This window comes from Nematolebias whitei, chromosome 19 (genome assembly GCF_014905685.2).
Source record: "Nematolebias whitei isolate Nwh7 chromosome 19, NemWhi1, whole genome shotgun sequence".
NCBI lineage: Eukaryota > Metazoa > Chordata > Actinopteri > Cyprinodontiformes > Rivulidae > Nematolebias > Nematolebias whitei.
Window position 1 is genome coordinate 25,306,434 of NC_056516.1, and position 13,189 is coordinate 25,319,622.

The following is a 13,189-nucleotide window of genomic DNA, read 5'->3' on the forward strand; positions in this document are numbered from 1 at the left end:
ATGAGTCTGCCGCTGCATATTCATACAAGTAATTTAGTGAGGGTCAGGGTGGGCATATATACATGTTTGGTAGGTGGCGGTAAATGCTCCTTAAGTTGGTTGCCAACCGCCAATAAAAACCAAAAGAAGAAGAAGAAGAAGATGAAGAAGAAGAAGAAGAACCTTTTACCCATAAGGCATCGCGCTTACTTGTAGTGGTAACCAGAGCAAGTACAGAGCCCTGTAATCATAATGGCGTATATGTCTATTACGGGGTCAATCAAATGTAGGTTTATTTTTTTCTTTTTAAACCTGTAAACGTCTCTGTTTGACATTGAAATAAGAGCTGTGTACGGCCTTAAGGCAACGCGTTGTGTTATTTGGGTTTTCGATTTTTGAATGGAACTTCGTGGAGCATTTAAATGTGCGTCCTCTTTGCCCCCGTGCTAACCGATGCTAACAGGACAGCTAATGTTAGCTTCGCATTCGTCATGAAAGAAATCACAGATTATATTTAATTTAAACTTTGAATATTATGCAGTCACAGTACAGTGAGCCCATTGTTTAAGTGTGCTGTCAGGTTACTATTTGTTTGTGATGACAGTGTTTTGGTTAATATGCTATTCATGAGTGTCGGCTAGGCTAAGGCTAATGTCAGAATAAAGTTGGACATATATGGGTTAAAAACGACTAATTGGTACGAGAGAAGATGTTCTACTCATTTAATCATTTATGGAAATAAAACCTCACATCTTATTTAGTATGTCATTTAATGACTTAAATATTTACCTCCCTGGAGTCCACTTTGATCATGTTAAGGTTTTATTTAATATATTCTCTGTTTCTTTGATAAATTTTTAAATTTGTGTTTATTTAATGTTCACAGTGGCTGCAAGGAAGGTTGTGGAGAATATCAGGATATCGTATTACAACTTGTGCGGCTTCAACAAACTTGGTAAGTCAAGTCCTGGCCATTAAATTACATACTAAAATAAAAGAATAGACAAAATGAATATTGGCAGTAAAGTATGTATGTTGATAACAGAAACACACAAGTTTGACTCAAGTAAAGACAATCATAAACAGAGACTTAGAGGTCGAATAAATTTAATCCCAGGTAAGAATATCTGTGGAAAAAAAAAAAAAAAAAACTTTAAGATCCAAGTGACAACAACAGATTTAAACAAGGACAGTAAACTTGACACAAGTCCTTGTCCATTGTTACAACTGGCACTTTTCCTTTAGTTTGTATGGTTCTACTTGGCATAATATTTTATGAAACATTTCTTTAATATTGGTAAACGGTAACAGTCGTCTTGAAATAATGTTAATTTTCCATTTTGAATTTTACATAGTTCAGTAAATGTGTCTTCTGTTGCAGGCCTAATGTACAATGACACATTTTACGAGGATCAGGATGTGAAAGAGGCCCTGAAGAGGCTTCCTGAGGACGTTTATAACGAGAGGCTCTTCAGGATCACTAGGGCGATGCATCTCAGCATGAAGCACCGGATTCTCCCAAAAGAGGAGTGGACAAAATATGAAAAAGTATGTCCACAAGAGAATAGCTTAACATGCATTTTGTTAAGTGTGGGATTTATTAAAAAAGATAATTGTGTGAAATCTCGTTTACTCTTTGCATAAATGGATGTTGTTCAGTGTGGAAACTACTAAAGTGGGAAATTATTTTATAAAGTTTTGATTTTATATAAATTATATATGCAGTCCCACTAGATTTGACTCACAATCTTATTTTATTTATTCCATTTTTTTTCTCCTCTCAGGAAGTCCTTTACCTGGAACCATACCTGGATGAGGTGATCCGTGAGAGGAAAGAAAGAGAAGAATGGATGAAGAAATAAGACATTTCCTTGTGTTGATCTTGTCTTAGGTTGGTGCGTGACCCTCCCCTGGTGTAATATGTAAAGGTTTAATATGAAACATAACCTATAATAAAACAATGCTTAATAAAAACGCATTTTGGAAAGTGGAAGCCTCCGTTTAAATTTTGGATAATGAATTTATTGTTACGACACAAAAATAATTTTTGTACAAATGTGTAGTAGACATTACTAACCCATCTCTTAATCAACATAACTATGTTCAGTGTTGGCTCTTGATCAAGGACAGATAAGTGACAGTGTAGTTAAATAAATTTAGTGATAATTTACACAAAAAATATTAAACTTAAAACATTGACCTATACAGGAAAAACCTACAGTCAACCTATAATTCACAATCAGAAGATTTGTTTCACTTGAAACACTAGATTTATGTACAAAACATGAGCTCAAGACTTATACACAGAAAACCTCATCAGTTATAACTTTGAGCTTGTGATCTCCTGTTGTCTACGTCATTTATGGCACCTATAAAGTTCCCAATAACTTTGTAAAAAGATTTTAACATGGAAACCCCGAGTTCATTGTTGGTTTCGTGAATGTCAGGATCATAGGTTCCCATGAGCGGGGTGCACACCTCCACTCTTCCTCTATCTGCTCCCTCTAAGATGCCCAAAAGTTGGCTCCTGATCTCCTGAAACAGGTCCTTGTTGTAGTGCAGCAACACTGACTCTTCCAGAGGATAAGTGACATCCTCGGAGTAGCACTCGCGCGGTACAGGCATCTCTATGTACTTTAACTTTGGAAACCCTGCAGACAGTGTGGAGAATAACCTCCGCAGGGCTGCAGAGGTGAGAGGATTCCCCAGAAGTTTCAGCTCCTCCAGTTCCTGACAGGGAGACAGGGCGTTAATGAGGGCGGGTACGTGTTCCTCTGTGATGTCACACTCCTCGAGAGTGAGACTCGTCACGGTCGCTGAGCAGCGGCTCAGCAGTTTGTGGAAGGCGGTGGGGAAAGAGCTGAAGATGTCATGTCCGCTGATGTCCAGGTGAGAGAAGGCCTCGCTGTGGAGGCTGTTGGACAGGTAGGTCATGTCCACGCGGTTCAGGCAGCAGTTGGCCAGCTCCAGGCGCTGAAGTGGTGTGTTGAGTGGACTGGATAAAGAAAACAATTTTTAGTTCTGAAAAGCTAAAAACTATTACAGATTATATTTAAACTTATTTATGTGGGTTTTGTGTCATTGTGAGGAAAATGCGATTTTTTTTCCCCCAAAAAAATGGTTGGAAAATTAAATCTCTTGGGATAACAAGAACATAATTATAAATGCTTAAATCATCTGCTCTGTAAACACAACCTTTATCACCTGCTGTCGAAAGGTGAAGGTGGACAATAAAACTTTTTGTGCATTTGTCTACAAAACATGATTTGAGATGTTTTTTCTTATAAAAATTAATCTGCCACTTTACAATAAGGCTCCCCTTATAGATGGCTAATAGTTTATAAGATGTTAATTCCTCTATGAACACTTTATAAATCATTAATAACTGCTTATTATGCATTAAGACAGAGACAAAACTGAGCAGTTTCTTGCCAAATAGTGAGACAAATCTGTTCACCTACATATTTCATCTAGAGCACAATACGCATTTGTAAATCTAAGCATGTAATATTGTACTTTATCACTGCTTTATAAGTATCTACAACTAATATATCCTAAAGAAATAGGTTTACAACGATTTATAGTGCTTTCAAGGTAGTAACTTAGTCTGAAATGTTTAATGTAACATCTATATGAAATATATAGGTGAACAGATTTGGATCACTATTTCGCAAGAAACTGGTCAGTTATTACCGTTAATTAATGCACAATAAGCAGTTATTAATGATTTATAAAGTGGGATTTATAGAGGAATTAATAACATCTATTAGCCATCTATAAGGGGAGCCTTTTGTAAAGTGGTACCAATGAATCTTGGATGTACATCTGCAACTGATTTAACTTTTAGAGCCAACCCAGTTTAAGATGGCTGCCACAACAAACTCCTAAAGAAACAAAAATCCCCAGAATTCAGTCAGTTTTGCATCTACTGTTCTAAAATTTACCATAGTAGTAGCTGAGAGTCATTCACAACACCTGAGTGTGACATCTTGCTTGCGATAATTGGTTTGTGCATAACACTACATTTGACCAAAATGACTATTTTCTACATAAGATGATCTTAGTCTAAAACTTTGACATGAAGGGCAGCAAGGGATATGAATTCCTTCAAAGAATGCCAGTCCTTTGACTTATTTAGGTTTTTGTCTCCTGCTTTATTTCTACTTCAGGTGTTCAGAACATCAGTCCAGTTGCTGGTGGCCTGCAGCCGTCTGGCATCCTGTCAGTAATTTTAACACAAAGTTCCTCCTGTCATTAAACATGAGCCTGAAGCTGGACCGTCCTATGACACTCAGGCCAAAATCTACAAGTAGTCTAGTCAGTCATGAGTGATCCACACCTGAAGCCAGTGACCTTGTTGACCTTACTATACTCACTATAGCAGTCTTCGAAGGTGTCCAGTGAGTGTGGAGAACCCCACATAAAGCTCAGTGAGGCTGCTGATGTGTCCCAGCAGGTTACCAATAGTTGTCAGGAGATCCTCCTCGTCAGAACCCAACTTTCTGACATCCAGCGCCCCCGCTGGCAGCGTTAGAGACTGTAATTTTGGGAACTCCACCCTGGACAGGAGCACCTCCAGGTGCATGGCCTCCAGGGGAACATTATGGACTACCTCCAGCTTTGTGATGAACTCAGGCTCCGCCAGGCGAAGAACGTAGAACAGCTGCTTGAGAGAGAGGGAATCGGCTCTAAAACTGACGAAGCGAAGCTTCAGGGGACAGTACCGGAGGAGCAGGAAGGCCTGTGCTACCAGCTCATAGTTGCGCCCTGTGACAAAGCCGTTCAGACGGATGTCAATGGATGTGTCAAAGGAAGATTGGGCCACCTCGCTGGCCTGCATGGCCACCAATGTCTCATAGCACATCTCGGTCAGGAGCTGGGTTCTGGCCCATCGACCCAGAGAAGACTTGCATGGACAGGATTGATGCTCAGTGTCTTTAAGAGCAGTCAGGTCCACCACATGCAAAGTCTTGGCATAAGTTCTTGGAGGAGATAGCACATAATCCTTAGAGGAAAAAGAGAATAATTTAAGCTATTTATTTAACCTAAAAATATGTATTAAATAAAAAGAAATGGGTAAAACCCATTCAGGTACCTTTAGACCTGTTAGAACAGCTTGTAGACACAGCCGGCAGGTGCAGGAGGTGAGGTCCACCTGACAGTCTGTGGACTTCCCCAGGAGCCTTTGCATGCTGAGCTCTGGAAGAGGCCATGTCTGGACCAAAGCACGCAGCAGTTCGGCCTTTTCATTCAGGTAGCAGGCCTTGAAGAGAAGTGGGTAGAGGTTAAACGACACACAGCCAAGGTCCCTTAGAGCATTCGAACCAGTCTGGACGAAGCCCTCGGCTGCAAGGAAGCGCAGCGACTTCATGTTCTCTGGTTTTATGAAGCAGCTGCTTCAGGTTATAAGGTTTCCTGTTTGATGATGAGCGCTGCTTTCATCCAGGTCCTTGTTCCGGTGTTTCTTCTATGTAGCTTCTGCTTTGTTGATGTGCCAGCCTTTAGTGGTGAACTCGTCCTGGATTGTGTTTAGCTGTGGTCGAGCAGAGCATGGAGGGTCTTGTGATAGGTAAGAGCACCGAGTTATAAATAGAAGCAGCTGTCTCATGTCCTTCGTCGGAGCATGGTGTCTGTTAAGGACCGTTGCCTCAGAAAAATAGGAGCAACATTTCAACACGTCTGGTTATGTCTGCATTGATCCATAAAATAATCAGATAATCTTATAACTAAAAGAAACAAGCCGTCTCCAGAAATGAGCAACATTTTGTGTTCATTAAAATAAAACAAAACTGATTAGACAGCAAACATTTATCAGAAAAAATAAAGGTCCTTCTCAAAAAATTAGCATATTATGATAAAGGTCATTATTTTCCATAATGTAATGACAAAAATGAAACTTTCATATATTTCAGATTCATTGCACACCAACTGAAATATTTCAGGTCTTTAATTGTTTTAATACTGATGATTATGGCATACAGCTCATGAAAACACAAAATGCCTGTCCCAAAAAATTAGCATATTTCATCCCACCAATGAAAGACAAGTGTTTTTAATACAAAAAACACCAACCTTCAAATAATCATGTTCAGTTATGCACTCAATACTTGTTTGGGAATCCTTTTACATGAATGACTGCTTCAATGCGGCGTGGCATGGAGGCAATCAGCCTGTGGCACTGCTGAGGTGTTATGGAGGCCCAGGATGCTTCGATAGCGGCCTTAAGCTCATCCGGAGTGTTGGGTCTTGCGTCTCTCAACTTTCTCTTCACAATATCCCACAGGTTCTCTATGGGGTTCAGGTCAGGAGAGTTGGCAGGCCAATTGAGCACAGTAATACCATGGTCAGTAAACCATTTACCAGTGGTTTTGGCACTGTGAGCAGGTGCCATGTTGTGCTGAAAAATGAAATCTTCATCTCCATAAAGCTTTTCAGCAGATGGAAGCATGAAGTGCTCCAAAATCTCCTGATAGCTAGCTGCATTGACCCTGTCCTTGATAAAACACAGTGGACCAACACCAGCAGATGACATGGCACCCCAGACCATCACTGACTGTGGGTGCTTCACACTGGACTTCTGGCATTTTGGCATTTCCTTCTCCCCAGTCTTCCTCCAGACTCTGGCACCTTGATTTCCGAATGACATGCAAAATTTGCTTTCATCTGAAAAAAGTACTTTGGATCACTGAGCAACAGTCCAGTGCTGCTTCTCTGTAGCCCAGGTCAGGCGCTTCTGCCGCTGTTTCTGGTTCAAAAGTGGCTTGACCTGGGGAATGCGGCACCTGTAGCCCATTTCCTGCACACGCTGGCTCTGGATGTTTCTACTCCAGACTCAGTCCACTGCTTCCACAGGTCCCCCAAGGTCTGGAATCGGCCCTTCTCCACAATCCTCCTCAGGGTCCGGTCACCTCTTCTCGTTGTGCAGCGTTTTCTGCCACACTTTTCCCTTCCCACAGACTTCCCACTGAGGTGCCTTGATACAGCACTCTGGGAACAGCCTATTCGTTCAGCAATTTCTTTCCGTGTCTTACCCTCTTGCTTAAGGGTGTCAATGATGGCCTTCTGGACAGCAGTCAGGTCGGCAGTCTTACCCATGTTTGCGGTTTTGAGTATTGAACAAGGCTGGGAGTTTTTAAAAGCTTCAGGAATCTTTTGCAGGTGTTTAGAGTTACGTCGTTGATTCAGATGGTTCGGTTAATAGCTTGTTTAGACAACCTTTTCATGATATGCTAATTTTTTGGGAGAGGCATTTTGGGTTTTCATGAGCTGTATGCCATAATCATCAGTATTAAAACAATTAAAGACCTGAAATATTTCAGTTGGTGTGCAATGAATCTGAAATATATGAAAGTTTCATTTTTATCATTACATTATGGAAAATAATGACCTTTATCACAATATGCTAATTTTTTGAGAAGGACCTGTATAACCCTTTTCCCAATCAGGCCATTATTAAAAAAAATTAAAATATGTAAATAAAGTAAAAATTTGCCTAATAATCAATTGTCAAATTTGTCATTTTTTAATATTATTCTGGAAGTAGCATATTTTCTTATATTTACTGTAAAACAAAAAAAAAATTAGGGGTGCCGCTACTTGGCTGCACAGTGGATCAGTTGGTAGAGCTGTTGCCTCTCAGCGAGAAGGTTGCTGGCTCAAATCCCGGCTGGGGGCCCTTTCTGGGCAGAGTTTGCATGTTCTCTCTGTGCATGTGTGGATTCTCTCCAGGTACTCCGGTTTCCTCCCACAGACCAAAAGCATGCATGTTACACTGATTGATAACTCTAAATTGTCCCTAGGTGTGAGTGAGAGAGTGAATGATCGTCTCCGTGTCCCTGTGACTGACTGGAGATCTGTCCCGGATGTACTCAACCTCTCACACAATGACCCCCCGACCCAAAAAAGGAAAAAGTGGGTAAAGACAACGGATGGGTGCCCCTACTTTTGTTCACTTTAATATTTTGAAAAATAACAGGCAAAATGAATGCTGGAAATAACTATTACTGTTTATTATCAAATACAAAATTATTATTCCAATGTTTTACCTATATAAACTTGCTTACATTGCCAATACACATGGCGTGTCTTGGATCAAATTGCCTCTTGCCTTTAAACTTGAGTAATAGCTGCAGTTTACAACTGTTTTCTTTATAACACATAAATGTACATTCACTTGTTTCAATACAACAGAATAAGTTCATATCAGAGGTCTGTTAACTGGCGCTGCTGACAGACTCTTTGACAGTGAGTGCTGGTGTGGGTCCTATGTGAGTCCAGATGTAGCCTTTTTCAGGACAAACGGGTATGGTGGGGAACGGGGAGCTCTGGGACTTAAAGTACTCCGATGGGGCGTGACACACAAACTCCAGATACTCCATCTTTCTGGGAAGATCCTCCTCTGGACCTGAAACAAAACGTGAATCTTTAAGCCAATTTCAAACAAATTCTGCTTCAAGAAAAGTGGTTTTGTGCACATTTGCTTACCAACAATGTACGTTCCAGGATCAAACTGATCGTTTGGGCTGGCCCGAGTGGGAATGAGCCACGTTAGCGCTGCACTCTTCTCACAGTACTGGTCTTGCACAAATCCTCGGATCTGAGCGTAGTATGACTTCCCATCCTCCTCATCTATCACCTTGATCACATCACCTACCTGGTAATAGACACCCTGAGGACACATACAGTACACAGGCCCTGATTATACTATGATAATTCACAACACAAGGCAGAAGAAATGACAATTAGCTTGGTCAGTTCAAACATCAAACCTTATAAAATATAGATTCTGATGTGATGATTGTTGCTACAGATTCTGGTGCTTTGATGGGCTGTAAGAGATATTAGACAGGTGTCAAATGTAGAAATTCAGCAAGTAGAAAATAAAAGTACAAGTAATGTAGTTTATTAGCAACATACGTTTTTAAGTTTAAATATGTGTCTTCTCCCTTTTCCTTTTGTTGAAACTTTTTTCTCAGAGGCAGGGGCTTTGTACTTGGTGCTTCTGAGCCGTGCAGACCTCCTGTGTATCTCCTGTTTGGACTTAAAATGAACACATTTTATATATTCTGCCTTAATGTATTAGTATAAAAAAACACACCATTTGACTTATGTGACAAGAGGTTCATAATAAAGACGGTACTGATATATTGATATTTCTCCCCATATATGTTGTCAATTTTATTTCTATTTTTAAAACGTGTTTTAGGCAAACTAGACACATACACAACAAAAAACAAATATGCAACGAAAACAAGAACTTGAAGACAATCTAATCCATACAGGGACAGCAAAAATAATTAAGATCTATTAATATCTTTTGATCAATCTTAATAGTTTGAGATGCTTGGTGCACATTATTTATGAAGGTTTGAGCCGCCAGGGGGCGCTAATTGTGAACCTTTGTCCCGTTGCATCAGTCAGATTTATATTTTTCAAAAAAAATGAATGAAAACTGGGGTGCAAAAGTACAAATGTGCCACAAAAACTTCATTATATATAAAGCTTTTCCTCGGTGTAACTGACCTGCTTTCCCCCTCCGTTGCTGGGCGGCAGGCTGGATGGGACGGGGGGTCCTGAAGCTCCTCCGCTGCAGCTGCTCTTCCCTGTGCAGTTGTTGCACAGTATTTCACCCTGGTTTCCCTTCTTCCACATCGAGGAAGAGTTCGTCTTGCAGACGAAGCAGCACGGTTTCAAACCTAGAGGCATTCTTGTCCGTCACAAAACGACGCCTCTTTAAAAAGCAAAACTAACACAACAGTTTTCAATAACAATGAGAGGAAGCTACTCGACGCGCGCCTGCTCACAATTAGTAGATTATTCACTAATGTAGCTCCAGCGTACTTTATCATCGGTTACAACTTAAATTTAAATGTCTCAAAAGTCATATAAAAACACCCAAACCGATAAAAATAATCCACACGGTTTGTGTTTTAAACTACTTAGTCGCCCCATCGCTGAAGCCACTAAGCTAATGCTAATATTCTTCTTCTGTGGTGGTTCTTCTTCTGTGGTCAGTTGAGAGAGAGAGCGCCACCATCAGGAATGGATGAATGAGTTGAACAAACGTCATGATGAAATAAAATAAGAAAAAAATGTTTTTATAAATACCAGTTAAGTTATTTAACAGATTTTCCCTAATTACAGTATTTATGCGCACTAACCAATCCTGATATATATATTTTTTCATTTAGCCTTTATTTATCCAGGTAGTCTCAATGAGCCACGAGAACTCATTTTCAAGAGAGACCTGTTTTAGGAAGCAGATGGGGGTTAAGGGCCTTTCTCATGAGTCCTGAGTGGGGCGAATGAGGGTGGAGGCAAGTGTGGGTGCTTCACCTAACACACCCAATTTTTTTTTATGTTGTCGGTACCGGGGCGTGAACCGACGATCTTCCGATCACAGGCCCACCTTCTCTGACCTCTGCGCCACCACTCCATGATCATTATAAAAAAAATCATGAAAAAAAAAAATGTACGCGTCTTTTATGATAGGCTATTGTCATTGTTGTCCACTGTTGTTATCACTCTTTGTTAAAAAAAAAAAAAAATCTGGTCTCTCTTGTAAATGTGTCCCTGAGGCTCAATGGGATTAACCTGCATAAATAAAGGTCCTTGACCACCAGTAGGAGGTGCTAGACCGGAGCAAAGACCGCCAAAGGAATAAAAAGCGACGAAGAAGAAATTAATTACGTCACCATTCAAAACAATATAAAGTTTTCGCTCTCTCCTCTTGGTGCCGTGTTTACACAAAAATGTCTCAAAGTAAACCCGACAAGGACAACAAAACTCAAGAGGCCAGAAAGACGATTTCTTTGCCGATGTCTCGGGTGAAGCTGATTATGAAGAGCTCCCCGGATGTCTCCAGCATTAACCAGGACGCTCTCTTTCTCACCACCAAGGCCACAGTAAGAAGCTCCCGGCGGCTGAATGCTAACCATGCTAAATGATCAGTTTCTTGTCTCTTGGGTTAGCATCGTTAGCTCTTAGCTGGAGTGAAGTAGGTTTAGGATCAAACTTTAGCTGGAGCTCTGTAGATTGACTTGTTGACTTGTGTCTTTGTTGCAGGAGCTGTTCGTGCAGCATTTGGCTCTGACTTCATTCACCAACAGCTCCGGGAGAGAAACCAACACTTTGGATTACAGCGACCTGGCTAAAACTGCAGAGGCGACCGAGACTTTCCACTTCCTCACAGGTGAGACACAATGAACCGACTCACCTGCAGCCAGGTAACACCTGATGGACAAACTGTTTATTATTTTCTGTCAGATGCACTTTGATGTTGCTTTAAACCTACCAGCCTTCACTGATATATTCATTAAAAAAAGACTATATTTTACTGTTTTTGAACCACAACTTGAATTCAAAATATTTCTAAAGTAAACATTAAACCTGAACACCTTCATTAAAACAAAATACAATAAATATAACGTTGGAAAAAATTAAGAAAATTAATTAATTCATTCAACCTTTATTTATGCAGGTTAATCCCATTGAGCCTTGGGGACTCCTTTACAAGAGAGACCTAATTCTAACAAAGACAATAATGGACAATCATAAAGGATGTGTACAAATTATTAAGCACTGTAGCCCTGCAGTTTTATTAGAAACTTAAAACAAAACAAAAAAACACAGCTTAAAACAACATGGCGCGCTTCTTCTACATCATAATCTACCGACCTCATTATAAAATCAACATTTTCCTGTAAATAGGGGAAAATAAAGTGGTAGTTTTTATTGTAATGTTGAAACTGAGATTTATTTTAGCCCACTGTATCAAGTTGGAATAATTTTCTACTGCTCTAGTTTCTTAAACTCGGTTATGTTGTTAAAAAAAAAAAAAAAGAAAACGACTGAATGTTTCTGTAATCCAAGTGTTAAAACCTTAAATCCCAAGCAACGAGTCTTAATTAGCTTCTTTCACAGTCATGTTCTCATTCTGTAACATTTCCTTTGATCGTTTTACTCGGCAGATATCTTACCAAAGAAGATCTTGGCTCGAGATTACTTCAAGTCGTTGGAGCAAATGCAAGACGAAGAAGCTGATTTTTGACAAGAACATGACTTTACCCTTATTTGGACTTATGTTATTACATGTACGTGTCTTTATGAGCATTGTGACTGTCGGCAGACACTTTGAACTTTATCAGTCCTTTTAGACACTGAGTTCATGTCGAGCTCTTTGGACAACAAGGTCAACAAGGTTGAAGAAATTTTTGTTCTAAAGCAAAAAAAACTTTGCATCGGATGAAGTTTCTGACGTCTAAGTTCAGCACCTACATTAGCATTTGGCCTTTTTGGAAGCAGTGTGATAAGCCGAGTGACAAACCGTGGAAACCCATTCCACTCAGCAGGATCACGCCTGCTACTGTCCTAAAATCTAATTTGGGTGAAAGCTTTGTTGTAGAAATGTTGCTTAGAGAATCTAAAAATGGATCTTTGTTGATTTTGAGTTAAACATTTTTGAAAATGTGGTTGAACTCATAAAAACATTAAAAAATGTTCGATTATATCAGAAGTACCTTTTATTTCAAGTGCGACCAGCTGCAGATGTACATTTTTTTTTTACATTTGTACATATCAGAATGCATCGTGTATCTATTTACCTTTTTTTTGTTTAGATTTGATATCAAATAAAGACAAATGCTTTAATTAAAAAGTGTCTTCTATGACAACCTGACAAAAATGAACTCTTTAGTGTTGACAGCTTACTATTCTTTTAAAAGTTTTACATTTGTGTTGCAGAGCAATGAGTTATTTAATGTAGCTATAAAAATGTTTGAAAAGTGGCGTCATGAACCTGTTTAGCTGCTACATTGTTCAAACTTTTAGGTTTTAAACAATGTTAGCTGTAATGCTAAAATATTAGATACACTGACTTATCTGTAAAAATACAGTGACTGGAAATTTAAAGAAGGCAAAAAGCTATAATTGCTAAACAGTAGCTAAAGGTTTAAATGAGCAAAAGTGGCTAAAATTAGCAAAATGGTAGCTAAAAGAATGACGAGACAACTAGAGTAAGATTGCTAAACATTTCAGAGAACAGTGTTTTGAAGGATTTAGAGCAGGGCTATTCATCTAAATTGCTCATGGGGCCACAGTTACTGAAAGCCAAGAGCTCACGGGCCGGACATCCATCAGTTATTATCATTAAGTAAGTTTGTTTTCTGGTTTAAAATCTAATTTAATTTAAAATGAACCCATTGGTGGACCG

The 13,189-nt window shown here is 39.6% G+C and overlaps 4 protein-coding genes across 4 annotated transcripts; 2 read left to right on the top strand and 2 right to left on the bottom strand.

The window, feature by feature from the left end:
• Positions 1–240: 240 nt before the first annotated feature.
• On the top strand, positions 241–1,972 carry LOC119426185 (cytochrome b-c1 complex subunit 7; the record flags this gene model as incomplete). The annotated part of the gene is given in 4 exon segments (XM_037693757.1): positions 241–265; positions 866–934; positions 1,361–1,527; positions 1,764–1,972. Coding segments are annotated over 4 exon segments (339 nt in total), but the record flags the coding sequence as incomplete, so codon positions are not given.
• Positions 1,973–2,295: 323 nt separating this feature from the next.
• On the bottom strand, positions 2,296–5,350 carry lrrc14b (leucine rich repeat containing 14B). The gene is made up of 3 exons (XM_037692970.1): positions 5,075–5,350; positions 4,356–4,984; positions 2,296–2,974 (listed from the first exon to the last, which is right to left on the bottom strand). Exons 1-3 carry the CDS (start codon positions 5,348–5,350, stop codon positions 2,296–2,298), a joined length of 1,584 nt encoding a protein of 527 aa, XP_037548898.1.
• A 2,733-nt stretch (positions 5,351–8,083) lies between these two features.
• On the bottom strand, positions 8,084–9,978 carry gatad1 (GATA zinc finger domain containing 1). Its single transcript, XM_037692809.1, has 5 exons — positions 9,502–9,978; positions 8,896–9,018; positions 8,748–8,807; positions 8,464–8,647; positions 8,084–8,383 (listed from the first exon to the last, which is right to left on the bottom strand). Exons 1-5 carry the CDS (start codon positions 9,682–9,684, stop codon positions 8,193–8,195), a joined length of 741 nt encoding a protein of 246 aa, XP_037548737.1. The 5' UTR covers positions 9,685–9,978; the 3' UTR covers positions 8,084–8,192.
• A 720-nt stretch (positions 9,979–10,698) lies between these two features.
• chrac1 (chromatin accessibility complex subunit 1) lies at positions 10,699–12,162 on the top strand. The gene is made up of 3 exons (XM_037692935.1): positions 10,699–10,883; positions 11,044–11,170; positions 11,949–12,162. Exons 1-3 carry the CDS (start codon positions 10,731–10,733, stop codon positions 12,026–12,028), a joined length of 360 nt encoding a protein of 119 aa, XP_037548863.1. The 5' UTR covers positions 10,699–10,730; the 3' UTR covers positions 12,029–12,162.
• The last annotated feature ends 1,027 nt before the right edge of the window (positions 12,163–13,189 follow it).

What these genes read in the sequence shown, in the direction of transcription:
- lrrc14b (XM_037692970.1), bottom strand. Translation starts at nt 5,350, where the DNA reads ATGAAGTCGCTGCGCTTCCTTGCAGCCGAGGGCTTCGTCCAGACTGGT. An exon ending in CTGTTCTAACAGGTCTAAAG is followed by an intron (nt 4,985 to 5,074) that starts GTACCTGAATGG and finishes TTTTCCTCTAAG; the next exon opens with GATTATGTGCTATCTCCTCC. An exon ending in CACCTTCGAAGACTGCTATA is followed by an intron (nt 2,975 to 4,355) that starts GTGAGTATAGTA and finishes TTCTTTATCCAG; the next exon opens with TCCACTCAACACACCACTTC.
- gatad1 (XM_037692809.1), bottom strand. Translation starts at nt 9,684, where the DNA reads ATGCCTCTAGGTTTGAAACCGTGCTGCTTCGTCTGCAAGACGAACTCT. An exon ending in ACATATTTAAACTTAAAAAC is followed by an intron (nt 8,808 to 8,895) that starts GTATGTTGCTAA and finishes TATCTCTTACAG; the next exon opens with CCCATCAAAGCACCAGAATC. An exon ending in CAGAATCTATATTTTATAAG is followed by an intron (nt 8,648 to 8,747) that starts GTTTGATGTTTG and finishes ATGTGTCCTCAG; the next exon opens with GGTGTCTATTACCAGGTAGG.
- chrac1 (XM_037692935.1), top strand. Translation starts at nt 10,731, where the DNA reads ATGTCTCAAAGTAAACCCGACAAGGACAACAAAACTCAAGAGGCCAGA. An exon ending in TTCTCACCACCAAGGCCACA is followed by an intron (nt 10,884 to 11,043) that starts GTAAGAAGCTCC and finishes TCTTTGTTGCAG; the next exon opens with GAGCTGTTCGTGCAGCATTT. An exon ending in GACTTTCCACTTCCTCACAG is followed by an intron (nt 11,171 to 11,948) that starts GTGAGACACAAT and finishes TTTACTCGGCAG; the next exon opens with ATATCTTACCAAAGAAGATC.